Below are 24,961 nucleotides of genomic sequence, written 5' to 3'. Positions count from 1 at the left end.
GTCTATGCTCTGGCAGGAATAAGAAGCAGTAAACAGGACACACATTTCAATTACCTGCACCCAGAAAAGGTTAAGCTATATATGGACGAGCATTATTTATCACCCAAACCACCTTTATAGATTACTTCAGGTATGACTTTTGGAATGATCGATGTACAGACATGCCTTTCAATTTCTGGGCGAGCAACATGCACTGTTCTTTGGAGAGGGGAGGAGGGAGATACATTAGAGGCAACACAATGTAGGAATTTTCTTTGAAGATTCTACAGTTAGGGAAATAAATATGGAGACAGTAATCCAACTGGACATATCACTAAAGCGGAGGCCAACAACATTAATGGATGCCTATAAATCTGTTTCAGCTCAGGATAATCTACAGTGTGTTCATAGCACATGGAAAAACTTGTCCAATAATATGAGACCTGTGTTGGCCACACATAGGCAGACTGAACAGGATGATATCAGTAAGAATAAGAAGATTCACCAACCGTGCAAGTAATCACAAAGGTAAATGTAGAGTAAGGAACAGTGACGTTTCACTATGATAACTGAAAGGGGTTCTTCCGCGAATGAGGAAAAAAATAAAAAGTGGTTTATGCATAAACTATTAAACATCCTTCTAAAATAGAGTAAAAGGTTTTTTTTTAAAAAAATGAATGGTTTCATCAATACAACATGTAATGTAAATAGTGACGGATGACGGCTGGGAGGCTAATCCATTTGTTAGGGGTGTTTTTTTTTTTTTTAACTTTCTTTTCACAAATATAACTCGTGCCTAAGTAGTTTTCAGTGGTATAACCCACTTCTAGCAGGAATCGCTGTTATAGCCCTAACCGCTGAACTCCGCTGAGCTGCTGAATATGTGTTTACATTGTTGCTAGGCAACCAGACCCTGGGTGCAGAGACTGGTTTGTGTAGAGCCATAAGCTGCTGGGAGAATCAGTCCCATCTACACCATATGATTCTGTCAGATTCGATTCAATTTGATTAGATTCATTGATTTGATTTGATTCAATCTGACATGTCCGATTCTTGATTCGATTTAATTTGAATCGAATCATGAATTGGACATGTCAGATTGAATCAAATATAATTGAATCAAATCTGACAAAGAATCATATAGTGTAGATGGGACTGATTCATTCTCCCAGCAGCTTATGACTCTTCACAAAGGAGTCTCTGCACCCGGGGTCTGGTTGCCTAGCAATAATGTAAACACATATTCAGCAGCTCAGCGGAGCCATTAGGGCTGTAACGGCGATTCCTGCTAGAAGTGGGTTATACCACTGAAAACTACTTAGGCAGGAGTTATGGTTGTGAAAAGAAAGTAAAAAAAACCCCACCCCTAACAAATGGATTAGCCTCCCAGTACTTCATACGTCACTGTTTACGTTACATGTTGTATTGATGAAACCATTAATTTTTTTTTTTAAAAAAACTTTTTACAGTATTTTAGAAGGATGTTTAATAGTCCTTCTTTTAATGCATAAACCACTTTTTATTTTTTTCTCATTCGCGGAAGAACCCCTTTAAAGGGAACCTGAAGGGAGAGGGATATGGAGACTGCCTTATTTATTTCATTTTAAACAATACCAGTTACTTGGACAAGCATGCAGATGAGATGTTTTGGACAAAAATCTGGCAAGATTAGCCCCATGCTTGTTTTAGGTGTGTGATTTAAAGTGAACCAAGCATCATTTTTAACTTCTAGGTCAGATCGATAGCAAATTAAAAACGCATGCTAAAAATATGGTTCATTATTTAAAAAAAAAAACCTTTCATTTTACCTCATCTTTTTACATTTTAACCACTTAAGGACTGCAGCCTTAAACCCTCTTAAGGCTCCCTGCACACTGCATGCGATTCTGATTCATTCCGCTTTTTAACCTCCTTGCCGGTTATCCCGAGCTCGGCTCGGGGTAACCTGCGCAGGAGGATATCTCAGGCCCCGCTGGGCCGATTTGCATAATTTTTTTTTGTTACAAGCAGCTAGCACTTTGCTAGCTGCTTGTAACTTCCAATCGCCGCCGCTCGCTGACGATCCGCCGCAATCCGCCGCGCCGAGTCGCTCCCCCCCGCCCCAGAGCCCTGCGCTGCCTGGCCAATCAGTGCCAGGCAGCGTTGAGGGGCGGATCGGGATTCCCTATGACGTCCGTGACGTCATCCCGCCCCGTCGCCATGGCGACCGGGGAAGCCCTGCAGGAAATCCCGTTCTCAACGGGATTCCCTGCATACTCTGATCGCCGAAGGCGATCGGAGTGGGTGGGGGGATGCCGCTGCTTAGCGGCTATCATGTAGCGAGCCCTTGGCTCGCTACATGATTTAAAAAAAAAAAAATTAAAAAAATGTGCGGCGCTGCCTCCTTGCCGGATTTTTTAGACCGGCAAGGAGGTTAATCCGTTCTTACATCCGATTCCGATTTTTAATCTTTACCGCATGCTGCATTTTTTGATCAGTTTTTCTGTTGAATGTATTCAGGGAAAATCGGAATTGAAAATCGGAATTGGAACACGGATTTGCAGTGTGCAGGGAGCCTTAAAGAGTAACTGTCAGGCTGCAGAAGCTAATTTAAACCTCTATTCTCCTGTGTTAAACAGTTTAGAAGGAAGCTCAAAAGCCATTAGTGAAGATAAACATTTCAGTTACCTTTGATGTGTGCTTATCTTAAAGTCTGTTATAGACCCATAAAGACGCAAGCCGCAGCTAAACTGCAAAGCATTCTGGGGCCCTCCCCTCGGCTGCTAATGAGACGGTACAGGAGCTTCTAATCAGTCCAGCGCGAAACACTGATAAATCTCGGGGCAGAGTTTCACTGCAGGAGTCAGCTATTGTTCCTAGCCACATGGCTCATTAATATTCACTGCACACCGTGTTGTTCAAGAATGAGCTTATCTGTGATCAGAAGCAGGCAGGACATGACGACACATTTGGCTTCACAAACATGGAGCCTGCCATGAGCTGTCAGGAGCATCTATCTCTGCATATACTATATACAAATTCTGTGAAATCCAAACGTGGACAGTGAAATGCATATGTAATGTAAGTACAGCCAATCTTTAGCTACTGATATATGTGTTTATTTTCTCTGAGACCCTATACCTAACAGCTCCTCTTTAAGACCAGACACTTTTTTTCCATTTAGACCACTGAAGCTTTAACGGTTTATTGCTCGGTCATACAGGCTACCACCTAAATTAATTTTACCTCCTTTTCTTGTCACTAATACAGCTTTCTTTTGGTACTATTTGATTGCTGCTGCGATGTTTAGTTTTTATTATATTCATCAAAAAAAACATGAATTTTGTCAAAAAAAAAATTTTTTTTAACTTTCTGTGGTGACATTTTTCAAATAAAGTAACATTTCTATATAAATGTTTGTCTAAATTTATTGTGCTACATGTCTTTGATCAATAAATAGACACTTATTGAATTTTTGTTTGTGTAAAAGTTATAGCATTTACAAACTATGGTGCAAAAAGTGAATTTCCCCAGTTTGAAGCATTTCTGACTTTTCTGACCACCTGTCATGTTTCAGGAGGTGCTAGAATTCTAGGATAGTATAAATACCCCTGAAATGTTCACATTATGGAAAGCAGACATCCTAAAGTATTCACTGAGAGGCATGGTGAGTTCATAGAAGATTTTATTTTTTTGTCACAAGTTAGCGAAAAATGACACATTGTGACAAAAAAATAAAAACAAAAGCTTCCATTTCTGCTAACTTGTGACAAAATAAATAAATAAATAAATAAATCTGCCACGGACTCACCATGCCCCTCTCAGAATACTTTGGGGTGTCTACTTTTCAAAATGGGGTCATTTGTCGGGTGTGTTTACTGTCCTGGCATTTTGGGGGGTGCTAAATTGTAAGCACCCCTGTAAAGCCTAAAGGTGCTCAGTTGGACTTTGGGCCCCTTAGCGCACCTAGCCTACAAAAAAGTGTCACACGTGGTATCGCCGTACTGTATTTTTACACATACCCATGCTGGGTGGGAGAAATGTCTCTGTAAATGACAATTTTTTGATTTTTTTACACAATTGTCCATTTACAGAGATATTTCTCCCACCCAGCATAGGTATGTGTAAAAATACACCCCAAAACACATTATACTACTTCTCCTGAGTACGGCGATACCACGTGTGACACTTTTTTGCAGCCTAGGTGCGCTAAGGGGCCCAAAGTCCTATGAGTACTTTTAGGATATCACAGGTCATTTTGAGGCATTTGGTTTCCAGACTACTCCTCACGGTTTAGAGACCCCTAAAATGCCAGAGCAGTATAGGAACCCCACAAGTGACCTCATTTTAGAAAGACAACACCCCAAGGTATTCTGTTAGGAGTATGGTGAGTTCATAGATTTTATTTTTTGCCACAAGTTAGTGGAAATTGATTTTTATATTTGTTTTTTTTTTTTTTACAAAGTTTCATTTTCCACTAACTTGTGTCAAAAAAAAAAACAAATCTTTTAGGAACTCACCATACACCTAACGGAATACCTTGGGGTGTCTTCTTTCTAAAATGGGGTCACTTGTGGGGTTCCTATACTGCCCTGGCATTTTAGGGGCCAAAGACCGCAAGGAGTAGTCTGGAAATAAAATGCCTCAAAATGACTTTTCAGGGGTATAAGCATCTGCAAATTTTGATAAAAGGTTGTCTATGAGGGGCGGTCATAAGCAGGGTGACCTCTTAGATGACAGGTTGTATTGGCACTGAAGTGCAGAAAGCGCAGGATGTTCTCAAATCGTGACCTGGACATGGCAGCAGAGAACATGGGCATGTGATGTATTGGGTGCGTAGACCAAGAGGACCGTAATACATTCATTATGACTAGACCCATGTTAGGGAGAAGGCCACAAAAAATGTTAAGTTTGGAAACTTGAAGTGGTTTCCACCAAAAAGGCTGGGCATGGTAGCTTCTCAGATTGGCGGTTGCATATTGTGTGGCATAACGGTTGGTCTCAGCCACAATTAAGTCATAGAGATCCACGGTGCAGAACAGATTAAAAAAAAGTCTAGGGCCGATCCTAGATTATCTGTCTCCACCTGGACTCCAGACTGGGCGGTGAAAGGGGGCAGTACGGGTGCGGCGGAACAAGGGGATTGCCAATTGGGATTTGCCAGCACCTCCGGGAGACTATGGGTAGTACGGGACCGTTTTGCTGGGGGCTGCAACTCGGGTCTTAATGCACGTGCCACCGAACCAGTTTCTACTACTATGCTGGTGCTCGCCACTTCACCAGGGTCTATGCTAGTACTGGTGCTAGGTCTAGCAGATGCTACGCTGCTGGTGCATGCTTCACCAAGAAAACTCGGATCAACGCTAGCACCACTCTGCTGCCCTTGAGTCTGATCCTGCGCCACCTGCAGTCCAGTGACATGGGGTGTGGTACGCCTGGCTCTAGCCAGGACCTCAACTTCGTCATTGCTATCGATCAGAGAGCCACTGCTGTTCACCGGTTTGTATTCTGACCCGGATGATTCGCCGAATGAGGCTTCCCAATCGCACTCACCCCACTGGGCCAGAATCTCGACGGCCTCTTCAGCGGAATACCCCTTTTTTGCCATGGTGGACTGCTAAATTTTGGGGGGTATTCCTCTGAGACTACCCAGGAAAAAGAGCACCTGCCTAGTAAAAGGGAGTACTTGTGGAGTAGAAAGCTGTGGTCACTGAGTTTTGATTAAAAAAAAAAATCAAAACTGATCTTTACAGCACCACAGCTATTGTACAGTGTTTTTTGCAGTGATCAGAAAAAAAATTCTGTCACTGCGGTGGGGCGAACGATCAGGCCTGATCGGTCAAACACTGCGTTTTTAGTGTATCCTAGTGACCCTAACATAGATCTGACTGCGATCAGTAATGATCACTTACAGATACTATATAGTAGCAATATTGATTATCGACAGTGATGATGCTAATCAGCAACTAATTATTGACTGCGGTGTGGTGGGCTGGGTGCTAACTGACGCTAACTACCAAACAAAGGGCCCTAGCTAAATAACTGGCCCAACTGTTAACACTAGTGATACTAAAAAACAGTGACAGTTTTCACTGATCACGGTTTTTAGATCACTAGGATAGTGACAGGGGTGTGTGATCGGGGGGGGGGGGGGGGGGGGGGTTCTGAGGGGGATCTGAGGCTGTGGGTGGGTGATCAGAAGTAGCAGGGGGCAGATTAGGGCCTGATCTGATGGGTAGGAGTGCTAGGGGGTGACAGGAGATGATTGATGGGTGTCTCACGGGGTGATTAGAGGGGAGGATAGATGCAATCAATGCACTGAGTAGGTGATCGGGGGGGTCTGAGGGGTCTCTGAGGGTGTGGGTGGGTGTTTGGGTGCTTGCAAGGGGCAGATTAGGGTCTGATCTGATGGGTAGCAGTGACAGGTGGTGACAGGGGGTGACGGAGTGATTGATAGGTGATCAGTAGGTGATTACAGGGGAGAATATATGCAAGCAATGCACTGGCGAGTTGATCAGAAGGAGTCTGTGGGCGATCTGAGGGTGTGGGCGGGTGATTGGGTGCCCGCAAGGGGAAGATTAGGGTCTGATCTGATAGGTAGCAGTGACAGGTGGTGACAAGGGGTGATTGATGGGTGATCAGTGGGTGATTAGAGGGGAGAACAGGTGCAAACAATGCACTTGGGAGGTGATCTGAGGGCGGGTCTGCGGGCGATCTAAGGGTGTGGGCGGGTGATCAGGTGCCCGCAAGGGGCAGGTTAGGGTCTGATCCGATGGGTGGCAGTGACAGGTGGTGATTGATGGGTAATTGACAGGTGATCAGTGGGTGATTACAGGGGAGAATAGATGTATACAGTACACAGGGGGGGGGGGGGGTGTCTGGGGAGGATCTGAGGGTGAGGGTGTGTGTGTGTGGGTGATCAGGAGCCCCCAGGGGGCCGATTAGAGCCTAATCTAAAATATAGCGTTGACAGTTAGTGACAGGGGGTGATTAGGGGGGTGATTGGGTGCAAACAGTGGTCTGAGGGGGTGATCGGGGGGAGGTCTGAGGGGTGCCGTGGGCGATCAGGGGGCAGGGGGTGTAGAATCAGTGTGCTTGTTTGATTACTACAAGGGCTGCCTCCTCCCCTGGTGGTTGCTCTATCACTGGGACCACCAGGGGAGGAGGCAGCCAGTATAATACACTTTGTTAACTTAAAGTGTATTATACATTTAGTAGCGGCGAGATCGGGTATTTACAAGCCGTCGGCGCTACTAATTGGCCCTCGGGTTGACGTCGCGGGTGGGCAGAGTCTAATGCCGGCGGATGCGCGCGCATTTCTATGCGCGATCCCCGGCTAATTAGTGCCTTAGGTGCCTCCACCGATCGGCATTAGGCGGTCCTGGTGGAGCCACTTTGCCGCCGCCCATCTGTGTTAGGCGGTCGGCAAGTGGTTAAGGTAGCCATATATCTAGCAATTCGGATTCAAATAACAAAGCAATCAACTTTATTAAGGAAACAACTTCAATATGGTTGATCAAAAGTCGATAAACTAGTGTCCCACACACTAAAAGGGATTCCTATGCGATTCACCTTCACTAATTAATTTGACCGATGTTGTGCCTCCATGCTCTGAATACAAAAATCGATTTAGAGTAAATCGAATGATACATAACAGTAGCCGATTTCTGTGCGATTGACTGATATCTTGCATCCTGCTAGTTCGACTAAGCTGGTTGATTCAACATGATATCAGCCACTTTTCATTGACTGAGCAGACTGGAACACACTCAACCCTCTCTCGATTCACTCTCGATTCAATAAATTAATGGAATCAAATGGTCAATCGTACAGCAAAATTTCTAGATGTATGGTTAAAATTACAGGCAGTATTCCTCTTTCTCAGGCCCTGTGGTAGGTTTCAAGCAACCATCAATGGAAGGCTGATAAGGACTCTCATTGACTTAAATGACCACAAGCTAAAATTCAAACAAACCCATTAAGCATTAGGGAGGTGGGAGGAGGGGGAAGACTGTACTTCAAAGAGATAAGATAAACAGCGATGGGCTTCCTAGTAGGAAGCCATTCACATTCGGAATTAAAATGATGCTTAATTAACGCAGGTGTAAGCACGGGAGGTAGGCGGTAACTTACCCAGAAGTCCTTTAAGTTCTATGCGTCTCACTCCACTCACACGCAACCTATGGGATGGCTTGAAGTGTGGTAGCGAGTCTTAGAACATGTCCCATAGGTCGCGTGCGAGTGGATTGAGACGCATAGAAGCCAACGGACTTCTGGGTAAGTAATCCCCTGTCTCCTGTGCTCACAACTGTGTTAATTAAGTCTCAATTTAATTCTGAATTTGAATGGCTTCCTACTCGGAAGCCCATTGCTGAAGATAAGGGACTTGTTCAACTTCACACCAAGGCTGGATAACTGCAGTAAAAATGGAGCAGGGAGAGTAGTTTCTTAAACATGGCAGCCCTTTCAGCTATTTGAAAGCAGGAGCTGCTCAGATCCCTTTAATATCACTGCAGCCAAACAGATCAGCAGGACTGTCAGGCAACTGGCATTATTTAACCTCCTTGCCGTTCTGATTCTTTCCAGATTTTAGGGTCTAAAAGCGGTGCAATTTTTTTCCACTCTTTCAGACCCTAAAACCTGAAAAAAATCATTCTGGCAGGGAGATCTGCAGCAAAATAAAAAAAATTTACCATTCTGGGCTCCTGTGATGCAGTTTTCTCTTTGCCCACAAGATGGCGCTAATATACATATAAACGAACTTCTCTATATTTCTCTAATATAGAGATGTTCGTTTTCAATATTAGCCCCGCCCCCGATGATGTCACGCTGCCACCACCGCTCTGCTGCCACCACCACGGCTGCGCTGCTCCAACTGGCTTCCGGGTCCCCGGAAGAATAGCGGGGACATGGAGGATCCCGGCGGCCAGGGAAAGACCCCACACTGCCGGGGAGAGAGGCTGGAGTCCCGCTGCGCAGCGAGATCGCGTGCGGGACTCCACAACTAAAGGTAAAGCTCTGCAATGCCTACCCCGACCTGAGCTCGGGATCACCGCTAATAGCTTCTTTTTTCTACCCCGAGCTCAGGTCGGGAAAACCGGCAGGGAGGTTAAAGTGAATTTGTAATAAAGAAAACTTCCCCTGGGGGGGTACTTACCTTGGGAGGGTGAAGCCTCTTGAGCCTAATGAGGCTTCTCACAACCTCCTAAGGCCTCATTTCCACTTACCACGCTTCTGTTTGCTTTTTATCAGCACATCAATGTTACAGATATATACATGTTGCTGAAAAGCGGACAGAAGCACTCAAGTGGACACAAGGCCTAAGTATCGGCAATCCAGTGCTGGCAGCTCCCAAACAACATTTCTGATGGGCTTTAGTGGAAACAGTCGAGCCTGATTGGGCCCGCTCTACTGTGCAGGTGACTTGCGTAGTAGAGCAGATAGTAAATATTGGATCAAGTCAGAGCGTGTAGGGTCTACCGGCACTACAAGGTATGCAGTCGCATTACTAAAGGTAAGAAATGACAGATATTCAAACACCACCTTGATTAAAGAAACTGCATGCTCATGATGTTGCTAGCAGGTGTATATAACATGGATCATCAGAGAAAAGAAAAAGTTCCATCAGGCACTGCAGTTGACTCAGGTTTAATCACGTTTTCAGTGTGATATGGATCACAACATGTAAATATTTTGCATTCAATTTGCAGGTGCAAAAGTCATGTGCAAACAACTTGTGCTTTTGAGATTATTGCATGAGATAGATGTCCTACCATATCAGAAGGTGGTGGCGGTGGGTGCAGGGCAAAAACGGTAGCCTAAAGGCCGTTTGACACGGCAATGCTTCTTCGGAAGCTGATCAGCCTCGGAAGAAGCACCGCCATGCGAAACGGCCATTAGGCTACCGTTTTTGCCCTGCAACCACCACCCTCTGATATGGTAGGACATCTATCTCATGCAATAATCTCAAAAGCACAAGTTGTTTGCACATGACTTTTGCACCTGCCAATTGAATGCAAGATATTTACATGTTGTGATCCATATCACACTGAAAACACGATTAAACCTGAATCAACTGCAGTGCCTGATGGAACTTTTTCTTTTCTCTGATGATCCAGATAGTAAATATTGCAACCTCTACTGCGCCTGCGTCACAGCCAACAAGCTTGTCGGCTCATTTTTCGGGGGCTGCCAGCGCTGGATTCCTGAGGCTTAGGAGGACAGGGGAAGCCTCATTAGGATCCTGAGGCTTCCCCTTCCCAAGCTAAGTACCACTCAGGGATTTTATTCTTTCTTACAGTAAACCTTTAAAATAAAATAAAAATGGCAGCCTCTATATACCTCTCACTTCAGGATTCCTTTAAAAAACAAAAAAACCTGCTGCAATACAGACAAAATCCTACTTTATTTTTCCTCTGCACTTGACTCAATCCACACAATAAAGCTTAAATGCACATTTACTTCAGTAGACCACTTGCAATGGTGTAATATTTAGTTGGTCTAATAAAACATTTCCAGGTCAATCTACTGGTAGTTTGCCACAATTAGAGGGGTTACTTTATAAAGTTGGTTAATTTACAGAGCAATATGTAGAAAAAAAAACTGCAAAAGCTCAACCTCCATTATCCCCCTTAGCCATGCTGGGTAGTTGAGACTTTTGGATGCCTAAGTTCCAGAGTGGGACTTAGCTGTACAATGGGAAATGCGTGGGGAGGATTCATGCTTTATTACACAATGGCTATCATTCATAAAAGGAGCTGTCGGTAAGGGGAATCAATGCGGGAAAACACCGCTGCCGATGTTTTAGACTTCTGGGTGGGCATTCATAAAAAACTATCCATGTGCGGTAGCAGTGCGGAGATTCCCTGAACTAGGCTGGCAGTAGGCAGGCGGTAGGCTTGCGGAGACACGGAAGCTGCCAAGTTGATACATTTCTCCGTGTTTCGCTCTGCTGCAGCTGCCTGGGAGGTCTGTGTGTCTCCATTCACTTACATTGGTATCGCCACATCAGAGGGAGCGGTACTTCCCGACCTCACACCGCTTGCGGTGATCTTCATGAATTAACATTTTGCTACATTTGTTCCGATAATCACCGCACAAGGCGGTGATTTATCACTCTGCTCGGTAGTGTAATTTTTTCATGCGGAAAGAGCCTTTATGAATGCTGACTTTGCTACGTGTGCGGTAAAGTCAGCTGTTTTAAGCATTTCCTGCATGCGGAAATGCTTTATGAATGATAGCCAATGCAGGAAAAAAACTGCTGAACTGTAGCTTCAGTGCTGCTCACAAAGAGTTTCTCTCTTTCAGCAGTGGAAGGAGGACTGTATCAGGTGAACTCCATTGACCATAAAGAGCTACTGTGTGCATTCTGGTAGGCCCTTTTAATACATTTATTGCAAAAAGTACAGATGTGCAATGAAAAAACCTTTGTGCAGGGCCAATAAGTGCACATTTACTATCATACTAATCAAATATGGAAAGCTTACCTAAGGATTTAATTCACTGGCATTTGGTGATCCGCCAAAAAAGAAGTGCGTGTAAAAAAAAGGGTGCTTTCAAGAAGGGTTAATTATGGATATACGTAACCTTCAGAGGGTACATAAAGCGTACTTAAACAACAGCTGCATACATACAGACTGTCCTTAGCGTGATGCTTCAGGCTGGTTTCACACTGCATATGGGCGGGTAGCTGTGTGGTGGGGTCCAGAGACTGCACCGCACCGTAAAAAACAGGCCTTCTGAGATTTCCGCGATAATACGTGGTAATCTTAATCTGGAAGCAGGCCATACAGGAAGTGACTATCTAGCGCTTACTTCCTGTGGCTGAATCGATGATATGCATGGAAATGCATTAACAAAATATGCTTCTGTTCATGTGGGACACGTAAAACTTGCAGCTGTCTTTTTAAAAAAAACATGCATTGCAATAGATTTACATGACTTCTGGTCCGCCCCATGTTCCCGCAGGAGCCCCACGGTAATGTAGGTATGCGCTCGCGTTAGATGGGGTACTTCCAGGCGCAGCACACCGCAGGTAATGTGAACTACCCCGTAGACTTTCATTGCCCTAGCGGTAGGCTGTGGTAAAATGCTGCACCGCACCCGGCCAGTGTGAAAGGGCCCTCAAAGGATAAACATGAACACTCTACTTACTCCAGCACCAATAGCACCAGGCCTTCGATGTGTCTTAGTCTGTCCATGTGATGCTGGCTGTCCACTAAATCCCCATCTTTTCATCACACCTTGAAAACCTTTACCAATCCTGAAATAAAAGCAGGGGTATCAATGAGCTAGTGGTAACACTTTCCGCATTTATACAGCGTAGATATATTGTATACATAAATAATTCACAATTATCATTGTCCCACAAGGATATTCACAAGCTATACTATCTACCACAGTCTAAAACCGATTTTTGGGAGGAAGCTAGTTAAACTACTAGCATGTTAGGTTGTGGGAGGAAACAGCAGCACCTGTATGAATCCCACAAAAATAGCAAGAGAATATACCGGATCAAAAGATCGGAAATTAAAATTGTAATTTAAAACAATTACATTCAGTTTTTCGATGCAAGCAATTATTTTTATCGAAATACAAGGAAAATGTTATGTTTTGGTTAAATTGTGTATGGCCACCTTTAACCACCAGGCCAGGGCGGCTGCGGGAGGGTTTTTTTTTTTGTAAAAAAGAAACCTATTACATGCAGCCAACTAAAAGTTGGCCGCATGAAAGCCCACTAGAGGGTGCTCCTGCCGCGTACGTCTGACTGCCTCCGGCGATCAGAAGTAACAAGAAGAGCCGCGATGAGCGGCCCTCCTTGTTTTGCTTTCCTCGTCGCCATGGCGACGAGCAGAGTGACGTCATGGACATCAGCCGACATCCTGACGTCAGCCGCCTCCAATCCAGCACTTAGCGCTGGCTGGAACTGATTGGTCCGGCTGCGCAGGGCTCGGGCTGCTAGGGGGACCCTCTTTCGCCATTGCTCGCGGCGGATCGCCGCAGAGCGGCGGCGATCAGGTAGCACACACGGCTGGCAAAGTGCCGGCTGCGTGTGCACCTTTTTATTTGAAGCAAATCGGCCCAGCAGGGCCTGAGCGGCACCCTCCGGCGGTAATGGACGAGCTGAGCTCGTCCATACCGCTAAGGAGGTTAAACAAAAATCTGAAAGATCTGCCAGCTTGTCAAGGTCAGTATCACACCTATGTGCCTCTTGCACTGGAATTCTGCAAAGATGAATTATTATGGATAAGAATTATGTTGAAAATATTGTCTGCAAATAGATAACAAAGTGAACCAAGTAAATAGACGCCAGATAGGATAAAATATATTAAAAGCAGTATAAATGGGGGGAAGGGGTGGACTTACCTCCCCAGAGAAGACAACAATTGTGTATCACAAAATAACATTTATTCTTACTCCAACCAATTTCCACGCGTTGACAACATTATAAACATTATAGTTGCTCCCTATTGTATTTTGCCTGAGGAAGCGGGCACAAGAAACCGTGAAACGCGTTGCAAATTAATACATTAATTTAATAAATGTTATTGTGTGATGCACTATTGTTGTGTCTCTTCTGGAAGGTTAGTCCATCCCTAACCCCCTCCCCCCATGTTATACTGCCCTTAATATATTTTAGCCTATCTGGCACCTCTGTATCCTTCACAAGTATCTATTATCCACCCGGTGGATAGGTGTGATCACCCTTTTTTTTTCCTATCTATGGAAAGCGATTTCTTAGCCTGAGTGGGGACAGGTGTAATTTCCCCCCACGCGCAAATAGTGGTTGCCTGCCTTCGGCAACCCACCCTTGTGAGTATAACACAGTTATTTCTAAAAAATCTCCAATTGTCATCATCAATAACACACAATTGGGGTTTTCAATTGTTTTTCTTTTTGTTTTATATACTGAACCAAGTAAAAATATTTAATAAACACATGATGTACCTGCAAATGAATATTACATACTTACCTCGCTGGTAGTTCCTCTCAGAAGCTCACCATTTTCTTCTTACGATGATTCCTTCCAGTTCTGACAAGATTTTGCCCGAAATTATATATACCAGTTGCTGTCAGTTATAACTGAAAGGACAACTGATGAGCAAGGTAAAGTCCATGTTTCCCCCCTATGGCACAAGTGGGCAATATTAGTTTAACAGTGTGCTGACCCGAAAGCTGTTTTGGGGTAATGGTCATTTTCAACATGGAAGACGTAGAATTCCATTGATCACAGTGGACAAACAGGATGCAGGAGAGAAGAGAGAGATTGATGAGTAGACTACACGGGTGGTAAGTAGGACGTGTGTATTTTATTTTGACTTTCATTTTTCAGTTCAGGTTTACTTTAAAGTGAAACTCTGAGCAGCTCTCCGTGAATGTGTTAATTACTACTTCCCACGTATGAATCTTAGTGTCTAAACATACAGTATAATACATTGATGGAAAGATCCCAGATGCCAGCTTGCCAAAAAGATGAGAAAATCCCAGGCAGTTAGTCACATAGACGTTCCTGCTGTCATTAGGGCAAGCTCGCAATTTTTAAAAAGGCTACCGTCAAAATAGAGACTAATCACACTCTAAGGTGGCTTCTCAGATGAGTCAACCTGCAGCCACTTTAATATCACAAGTCAACTGCTTAATACATTATTCCCATTCACAAGTCCAACTAATGCTGGGAACCGAAACTGTAAATCTGAGCGTGATCGAGGCTGGGGAATTTTTGGACATCGCCATAGGCAGCCATGTTAAATTGAGCAAATGTATTGTACTATTGGTATTAGCTTGCACCCATTTTTCCACACACCTCTATTGCATGTCCGCGCTGTGACCTGCCTGGGGTACTCTGTGTAACACTGTCACTTAGTAATACCATCCTAAACCTGCATGTATTGAGCATGTTGTGGAGAATGCATGCTCTCGTAAGGAGGTAGCTTAAGAGTGAGTCAATAGCAACGTTCTACTAGCTGTTTGGACAGGGAGCGCGTGAGATTACACAGTCACGATGCCTTTGTGCTGAGATAGAGAGAGAGAAACAGAAAGAAAGAGAGAAGTGCAGGAGGGCAACATGTGCATGTTTAATACATTCACATCATGGCATGCTATGTAAGAAAAAGTATAAGGGTGGTACGGTGGCATAGTGGATAGCACTCACGCTTTGCAATCCTGGGTCCCCAGTTCAAATCCCAGCCAGGGCACTATCTGCACAGAGTTTGTATGTTCTCTCAGTGTCTGCGTGGATTTCCTCCAAGCATTTCAGTTTCCTCCCACATCCCTTTGGCCCTTGACTATGCTGGACATATGACTATGGTTGGAATTAGATTGTGAGCTCCTCTGAAGTACTGCCAGTGACATAACTATATACTCTGTAAAGTGCTGTGGAAGATGTCAGTTCTATATAAAATACTAGAGAATAACATTAAATATGATAATGATGATTCACATGGTTGTAAAGCAATAATGGCATGGAAGATGTGCATTTTACTCTTTACTACTGCAAGTACTACAAACTCTTAACTTTTCTCCTCTGCAGCATTGTACAGAGGAGTCATGTCAGATGGGTTAATGCTGTAATATAGGTTTAGTGTGCATCTATAATCCTGTTTATAAATGCATAAGTGCAGTCCAGTTTTGGCTAAGTGAGCAGCAAAGGTAAATAACACCATTTATCCAAATACTCGTAGTTATCCAAGCAGTGCATGATAAATTACATTGAACTAGCAGATTTTTTTAAATTGTAAAATAAAGTTGTGTATAAATAGTTTAAGTCCCTTTGCAGTGATCAAGAGCCATTATAATTACCCTATTTTCATCCTTGGACTGAGAATGTAAATGGCTTTGTAACCCAGCACCTCTCACTATCACATGTACAGAGTATAGTCTCCTGCATTTATTTTGTTTCCTAAAAACATTTTGATGTGTGCAGCCTGTCAGCTCATTAGTTGCACCTGCACAGGAAAAGTGTCCCTAGGGATCATATTCAAAAAACATAACCGTGTACACACATTCCCTCTACTAACAATCTTGAAGTTCAGTCAACGTGACACGCACACATTTCTCAGGTGTTACATGGCTGGCATCAGGTGTCAGAAATTAGGCTAATGCCTCAATATGTGATCATTTAACTGCTCACTGCAACATCGGAAACATTGAGTCTAAAGGACTCTGCTCCGAGGCTTGCACTGAAGTGGAACATTCGTGTGCAGCAGAATGTCAATTAGGAGACTCACTGGCCACAGTCTTCGGCAGCTGCTTCCCTGAATTTATGGATGCATTTTAGCAGGTCCTGTGGGACAGCTCACCTGATGATGCCAACCTAAGTAAGGAATGTGCTCACTACATAATATTACTAACACACAGTGGAAAGTAGGTTAAGCAAAAATGTAGTGCATGCCACAACTTAACTGGGTTTCCCCATGGCTTTGCTCCCGCAGCTTACACTAGAGGTTCTTTTCTTACTAAGGATGTGTTTTATGACCCTTTCAAACATGTCCCCAAGTTATTGTACAATTAACATAACATCCCTGAATACCTATAAACCACTTGGATAATTAGCATGCCAAATGTCGCCTGCTCCTCCAATTTACATTTGATAATGCATGAGATGGTCATTGACATTAATTTGTCCGGTTTGATACACATTTGAATGCACATCATATGCAGCTTGAAAAGGAGCCAATACAAATAATCAAAAAGTGCATCTGATTGACTCAAAGCTGGATACAATTTTCATGCTAGCCAAAGAGTGAGAGTGATTAAGGAATTATGGAATGTATTGAATTATGGAATGTATTGCCACAGAAAATAGTTATGGAAAATTCTATACATGCATTTAAAGGGGGCTTAGATGCTTTCCTTGCGTTGAAAGACATCCATGGCTACAATTACTAGGTAATGCCTAATGATGTTGATCCAGGGATTTTATCGGATTGCCATCTGGAGTCGGGAAGGAATTTTTTTCCCTTTTGGGGCTAATTGGACCATGCCTTGTAAGGGTTTTTCGGATCAACAGGGATATTTCAGGGAGCAGGCTGGTGGTGTACTGTGTTCTCTGGTTGAACTCGATGGACGTATGTCTTTTTTCAACCCAAATAACTATGTGACCATGTAACTAAATTTCCGTAGTATCACATTGACCATCATTAATAACTTAACAAAAAAATTTATATATGCCAAGAGTAAAAAAAAGTGCATTGTTCAAGGTTTTCTTGTTCATGTTTAATACCATAACTTATTGCTAGTTGGAAGTAGGATAAGTGATAATGTTCCTGAAAACAGTGAGAACATCCTGTAGTGTGCGGGAGATGTGTATGCGGGGTAGGGGGGGGGGGTCGGTGCAGCAGAAATCAGATATGAGAAGGAAGTAACATCAGAAACATACTGTGATTGTCTGTTGCTTCAAGATTATGTAAAGTACATCATGTTTAAAAGGTTTAAAGTGAATCAGAAATGAAAATAAACTAATGAGATAAACAATTGGTTCTGTCCTTCTACTCCTAAAAATGACTCTTGATTTCTCAAGGTTTTATTTTATGTATAAACATTTACAAGGCAGATTTAATGTTTCATAGTGTCTGCTCAATTGCAATGTCTCAAGAGTCCCAGAGTGAAAATACTATTGACCTTTTTATCTATTCCTCTCACAGTAAAAAGCCCAGGTATCTGCTTAGAAAAGTGTTTTTTTTAGCTGTAACTTGTTATCAGTGAGCTGACTGGAGAAAAACTGTCAGTTCCATAGCGAATTATAAACTATTTCAGGCAGGGGAAAAAAAGAAAAGGAGCACAGCATAAGTGTCTGTATGCTTGCCACTGTATATACACATGTATATCTCACCAGGTCACATGTCATCTCTGGTACACTTTAAGGTGGTCCTATTTTTAACAACAAATCGTTTAAACTATCATACAGTAATTGTGATCGGATCGGCAGAAAGTAAACTCCGTTGATGTTCCCAATCGACTGTGAACGATTCCTTAAAGCAATAGTTTGGCAGCAATTTTGTCGATTGGAAAATTGTTTTTATAATCGGTTGTAATAAATAGCAAGTACAGATTGGATGCTGATGGTGAAATAATCAATGCATTACGACATGTTATTTCCAATCGCATTTATCTGAGCGCTCAATCGATTTTTCACTAATATTGAGCCGTCAGTGGCCACCTTTACTGTTACAACTGTTGTATAATATGCAAATAAAAGGCAGGCTATTTTATCGGTTGAGCAGTCTGGCTGCATGCCAGAGCTCTTAGCTTTTTCTGCTGAACAGCTGTGTCACTCTGTCTTGCTCAGTTCTCCTTGTATTCCCAAACCAAACACAGAAGGACTGAGGACAACGGCGCTGTTTACATGCTTGAATTTTGTTAAGACTGAGGATTAAAGTACACGGGCTGTACTTCTGACACGTGCTTCTGAACCTTTTTGGAAGGATACTGAATACAGTGTAGAATTCTGATCGGGATCTAATGAAGCCGTGTAAGCACCAACAGGCATGCAGATCTGCTTCTTACAAAGATCCTATTCAAAATACAGACACTGTTTTTACGATCTTTCCAAAGCATTTGAGAATGAAAGCTTAAGAGTAATAGTCAGAAGCATATGTACCATGGCCCATATACACTTGTGTGACTTTAAAGTGGAATTTTACTTCAGACTTAAAAAAAAAATAGATTTACAGCATTTATGAAATTAAAGTATGGTAGAATTAAATATGTTTTTTAGATCAGCTGAAATCCCTGTTTACATATTTTTATTTACATGCCCATGGTATGTGTTTTAGTACAACACTTTACAGTGAAGGCTGAATTATAACACTGTCCGTCAAAGAGGCTCACTATAAGGAATGGAACCATTTCATTCACTGTGTTCTGTTGCTGCACTAATGGATTTTAGTTAAACCCTTTGTATACTAATGTTTTGCTTTTAAACTCCCTACTCCTCAACCTCTGCCAAATTCTAAGGTGCCCAAATGCACAACCCTCCGGAGTTCCAGTGATGGTGTTGCTGAGGCTCTGTCTGCTTCCACAGAAGGACTGCCACAGCCTACCAGCGGCCCCACCCACAGTCATTTCTGGAAAGAGCATGATGCATGTGCATGTTAGCAAGATAATCCCACATTGCCAAAGTCTCAAGAGGAAGGCAGTCCCTCCACTGCCAGACCTCCTGCAGTAAAATAATCCTTTATTGCCAGACTTCTTGCAGCAAAATAATCCCTCACTGCCAGACCTCCTGCAGTAAAATAATCCCTCATTGCCAGACCTCCTGCAGTAAAATAATCCCTCATTGCCAGACCTCCTGCAGCAAGATAATCCCTCAGTGCCAGACCACCTGCAGTAAAATAATATCTCGTTGCCACACCTCCTGCAGCAAAATAATTCCACATGGCCAGACCACCTGCAGCAAAATAATTCCACATGGCCAGACCACCTGCAGCAAAATAATCCCTCATGGTCAGACCACCTGCAGTAAGGTAAACTCATTGCCAACCCCCCTGCAGCAAACTAATCCCTTATTGCCAGACCTCCTGCAGCAAGATAATCATTTTCAGACCTCCTGCAGCAAGATAATAATTTTCAGACCTCCTGCAGCAAGATAATACCTCATTGCTAGACCTACTGCAGCAAGATAATACCTCATTGCTAGACCTCCTGCAGCAAAATAATCCCTCAATGCTAGACCTCCTGCAGTAAAATAATCCATTGCCAAATATCCTGCAGCAAGATAATTCCTCATTGCCAGACCTGCAGTAAAATAATTCCTCATTGCTAGACCTCGCTCACTGCCAGACCTCCTGTAGCAAGATAATCCCTCATTGTCAGAGCTCCTAAAGCAGGATAATCCCTCATTGCCAGACCACCTGCAGAAAGGCTACCTTTCATTGCCATAGCACCTACAGCAAGGCTTATTCTTAATTTAGTCATATTTGTGTTTAAAAGTTACCGTAACTCAGAAATTAAAAAGGTCTTTCGCTTTGCTATCCCATCCAAATTTTCTTAAAAGAAACAAACAAAACTTGAAAATTTGCTTGCATTTCTAAAGGTAGCCATACACTGGTCGATTTGCCATCAGATTCGACCAACAGATGGAGCCTGTCCCGGGAAGCTTAAACAGTAGAAGGTGCTCTACTGTTTAAACTTCCTGCCGGGACAGAAAGTTCAATGAGGCTGCAGCCGGTCCGGAGCCCAGCACGGAGAAGAAGCCGTGGGGACAGAGTGGGACTCGCGCCGGAGCAGGTAATGTATGGCCGCTAGCGTCGGTCGTCGAGCATTCGAACACCGCTATCGACGCACTCCCAACCCGCCGGCGATCCACCAAAACCTTCCGCACGGGCGGATCGATGGGAATCAGCGGGTGCGATTGATTTCGGACGGAAAGCGATCGTTCTGTTAGCGTTTGCGTAACGATTTCACAGCAGATTCGATCACAGTGTTCAAATCTGCTGTATATCGGCAGGAAAATCGATAGGTGTATGGGCCCCTTTTGTAGGTCCGCTGTCAGATTTCCCTGTTGGTGCTCAGGTTGTATGCGAACAATTGACTGGCCTGTGAGGATTATGGAAACCTAACTCCCAAGAGACTGTCAAGAGTTCTTCACGTCCCTTCTCTGCTTTCAGGATAAAAGTCAATGCAACTGCTAGACTGCAAATTAAAGGAACTGTGTACATAAACCGTGGTACAAATGCACCACAAATCCAAAATGTGAATGCTATATGGTTGTACCTGTCTTGTAATATATTCTCTTCTTTCCCAATGTAACAAAATAAAAATGGTTAATATGGAAAATCTCTGCGCCAACTGTAACCTATTTACAACTCCAGTGTGGTTGAACACCTCATATATTTGAGAATCATACCATATCTATTCATGTATAAGCCGAGGATTCCCTTGCCTCTTTCTCCGATCTCTGTGTCTCAAGGCGCCACTAGATGGTGTCATATGAGACAGCGAGCGGAGAGAGAGGCAAGGGAATCTCCAGAGCTGCTTATGAAGCGGCTGCTCTTTGCCCATAGCTATCCCGGTGTAGCCACCAAGGAAACAACACAGCGGGGAACCCTGGAGGAAACGGCACCTCCGTTTTGAACTGTGGCAGCAACCATGGGGCAGTGAGGATGTTTCTCTCTCCGCTCCTCCTTACCCAGGAGAAAAAGGTCATAGCGTGCTGGTCACATGCTATGTAGCCGCGGGCATGCAGAGAAATAAGAGACAGTGGGCAGGAGGGGCACGCAGCATATGAGTGTGATTATTGCGTGACCCCTTACACTCCAAAATAAGTAGTTGGGAGGGCACTTGGTGACACTGACTCGCATATAATCCAGGGGACAAAGTTGACGGCACCCCAGAAATTTTTCCAGAAAATCAAATATTTCTCACAGAAAAGTATTGCAGTAACATGCTTTGCTATAAACATGTTTATTCCCCTTGTGTGTACTGGAAGAAAACAAAAAAGGAAGAAAAAAAGGCAAATTGGACATAATGTCACCCAAAACTCCAAAAATGGGCTGGACAAACTTTTTGGCACACTTAACTTAATATTTGGTTGCACACCCTTTGGAAAAAATCCTATAATCATCAATAGGCTTCTTACAACTCTCACCCGGATTTTTGGACCATTCTTCTTTTGCAAACTGCTACAAGTCTCTCTTATTGAAACGGCGTCTTTTCTTAACAGCAATTTTAAGAACTCTCCACAGGTGTTCAATGGGATTTAGATCTGGACTCAAGGCTGTCCACTTCGGAACCCTCCAGCGCTTTGTTGCCATCCATTTCTGGGTGCTTTTTGATGTATGTTAGGGGTCATTGTCCTGCTGGAAGACCCAAGATCTCGGACGCAAAGCCAGCTTTCTGACACTGGGCTCTACAGTGCAACCCAAAATCCTTTGGTAATCCTCAGATTTCATGATGCCTTGCACACATTCAAGGCACCCAGTGCCAAAGGTAGCTAAACAACCCCCAAAACATAATTAAACCACCACCATATTTCACTGTAGGTACTGTGTTCTTTTCTTTGTTGGGCTCATTCCATTTCGGTAAACAGTAGAATGATGTGCTTTACCAAAAATCTCTATCTTGGTCTGTCCACAAGATGTTTTTCCTGAAGGATTTTGGCTTACTCAAGTACATCCTTTTGCTTTTTCATGTCTCTGTGTCAGCAGTGGGGTCCTCCTGGGTTTCCTGCCATAGCGTTTCAAGTGTTGATGGATAGTTCAAGCGGACACTGATGCTCCCTAAACCTGCAGGACAGCTTGAATTTCTTTGGAACTTGTTTGGGGCTGCTTATCCACTAACCGGACTGCCCAGGAAGATTAGTTACAGTGCCATGGGTTGCAAACTTCTTGATAATTTTGCGCACTGTGGACAAAGGCAAATCTAGATCTCTGGAGATGGACTTGATAACCTTGAGATTGTTAATATTTTCCACAATTTTGGTTTTCAAGTCGTCAGACAGTTCTCTTCTCCTCTTTCTGTTGTCCATGCTTAGTGTGGCACACACAGACACACAATGCAAAGACTGAGTGAACTTTTCTCCTTTTTATCGGTTTTCAGGTGTGATTTTTAAATTGCCCACACCTGTTACTTGCCCCAGGTGAGTTTAAAGGAGCATCACATGCTTGAAACAATCTTATTTATCCACAATTTTGAAAGAGTGCCAATAATTTTGTCCAGAACATTTTTGGAGTTTTGTGTGACATTATGTCCAATTTGCTTTTTTCCTCCTTTTTTGTTTTGTTCCAACACACACAAAGGGAATAAACGTGAGTATAGCAAAACGTGTTACTGCAAAACTTTTCTGTGAGAAATACTTGATTTTCTGAAAGATTTTCTGAGATGCCAACAATTTCAGCCATGACTGTATATACATACCATAAGTTCTGTATTAATGTTACAATACAGTAACTGAATATATATTAACCTTGATAGATCCATGAAACCCAGTCTTTAACCTTTTGGGGAATGCATAATATAGATCCTACGCTGCACTTGTGGCTGCTCTAGACTGATGCGGCATAGGATCTACCAGGGCTGTGGAGTCGGTACAAAAATCTTACGACTTCAAATCCGACGACTCAGTTTATGAAACCACGACTCTGACTCCAACTCCGAGTGCCCAAAATTGCCTCTACTCCGACTCCTTGACTCCACAGCCCTGGGATCTACGCCACCCACTGTTTCCACTCCCGATGCGATTATGCGCACCCAAGAGGTGAGATTAAGCTGTCATATGACAGCTGACATGTCCCTTCAGTGATCAGAAGCCATCCCGTATGGCTTCTGATAACTATGATCGCCGGTGGATCATAGTGATCACTGTTTAGTGATGTGGCGGTGGGGGGGATGGGAAGAAGAGGATCCACTCACCTCCCTGCCATTCGCACGGCGATCGGTGCTCCCCTCCGCTCAACATCCCCGCTCTCTCTGACGTCAGTGCCGAGTCCCGGCTTGATGACGTTATCAAGCTGCGACACGGAACTGAGCGGCAGTACGAGCGGGGATGCCGGCCGGAGCGGAGGGGTCCACAGCTGCTCATCGACGGAGCTTGGGAGGAGAGTTAAGGCTGCTGTCTACGGGGGGATGGGGGGGGGGGGAGAAAAACCTAGCCACACATGAGGCACAGCCCAGCTAGCCTTAAAGGGGTTCCGGTTGCCTGACCCCCCCAAACGCCCCCCCCCATGCAAAATCACCTGGTCTTTAAGGGGGGTTAGGCAGCCGGTCCCCAAAGGGTTAAGCACAGCAGAGCCCACAATCAGCCCAAGAAGTTCACCTTCACCACTGTTAGTACTGCCGACAATATGTGCTGGTTGGTTGAGACTGTTGGTTAGTTGAGATCTGGATAATTGTGACTCTACTATACAACGTGTCTTTAGGGGCTGTCATATGCATTTATCAATAGCCTTGCATTATTAGCAAATGTCACCAGTTACAAAGTTTCTGCTCAAAAGGCAAAGAACCAGTTACAAAGTTTCTGCTCAAAAGGCAAAGAACCAGTTGGTAGACTATCTCTAAAAATTATGCAGATATTTTTACTACATGTTACAGTAATGTGTACAAGGTTCGAATCCTGGTTTGAGCATTCAGTAAGTAGTGCTTGGTCAAGACTCCCTAATGCTCCAAGGTGGCCTGCTGGGCACACCCTTAGCGGTTTCAGCTCTCAAGCACGAGTCCCACAGGAGAAAAGCTCTATACAAATGATATGCAGCAGCAGAGTTGCCTATGTGACATGGTCCTAAATATTAATAGGGAACAACCTCAAATTCTAGACACTGTGAATGACGGTAGCTTAAATTGGACTTAGCCTAAAGATATGAACACTGGGCAAATTGTGACTGCCTCCTTCTCTTTATATCTCCCCTTCCCCGGCCTCCTGTGCATGTAATAATGCAAAGCGCAGTAGGGGAAACCAAGTCACACACCTAATCCAGCACCGGTTGGCATGTCCTCTTATCTATTTAACTTGTGCTGGTCAGCGTCCCTCTGGCTCTAGATAATGAGGGTGTACACAGATGCTGATTACACGTTAAATTGCTGTAATAGTGAGGTTTCTACAAAATAACCGTTTGGCAACCTAGATCTCCCCGGAAAGTACCGAATGTTCTCTTAAAGGAATTATCAGGCAAAGAAAAAAAACAAGTTTCACTTACCTGGGGCTTCTACCAGCCCCATGCAGCCATCCTGTGCCCTCGTAGTCACTCGCTGCTGCATTTTTTAGCGTTAGTGAAGCAACGCCAACAAATTTTTGCGTTGTAACGCCAAAATTTGTTAGCGTTACACCGCTAACGCTAAAAAATGTATGCGTTAATGTTCCTGCACTAGTGGGTATGCTAAAAAATGTAAGCAATTCTGCCTGCCGACCCCAAGGTCGGCAAAAATGAAACTAGCTGGCAGCGGGGGACTGGAGCATCAGTGAGTGACTACAATGGCACAGGATGGCTGCATGGGGCTGGTAGAAGCCCCAGGTAAGTGAAACTCTTTTTTTTCTGACAATTCCTTTAAGGCTCAGACAAAAAAAATTATC

At 43.8% G+C, this 24,961-nt stretch overlaps 1 protein-coding gene across 3 annotated transcripts in view; it reads right to left on the bottom strand.

Annotated features, from left to right (window-relative positions):
• MRPL3 (mitochondrial ribosomal protein L3) overlaps positions 1 to 24,961 on the bottom strand; it is a 140,876-nt gene that overhangs the window by 32,010 nt on the left and 83,905 nt on the right. For all 3 annotated transcript variants that reach the window (XM_068234485.1, XM_068234484.1, XM_068234486.1), the window contains one exon: positions 12,112 to 12,220. In XM_068234485.1, coding sequence (XP_068090586.1) covers positions 12,112 to 12,220 — 109 coding nt within the window. The remainder of the gene's footprint in view (positions 1 to 12,111; positions 12,221 to 24,961) is intronic.

Source organism: Hyperolius riggenbachi, chromosome 5 (assembly GCF_040937935.1).
Source record: "Hyperolius riggenbachi isolate aHypRig1 chromosome 5, aHypRig1.pri, whole genome shotgun sequence".
NCBI classification, from domain to species: domain Eukaryota; kingdom Metazoa; phylum Chordata; class Amphibia; order Anura; family Hyperoliidae; genus Hyperolius; species Hyperolius riggenbachi.
Note: the sequence above shows the minus strand (reverse complement) of the source record. Positions and strands in the feature narration are given on the sequence as shown.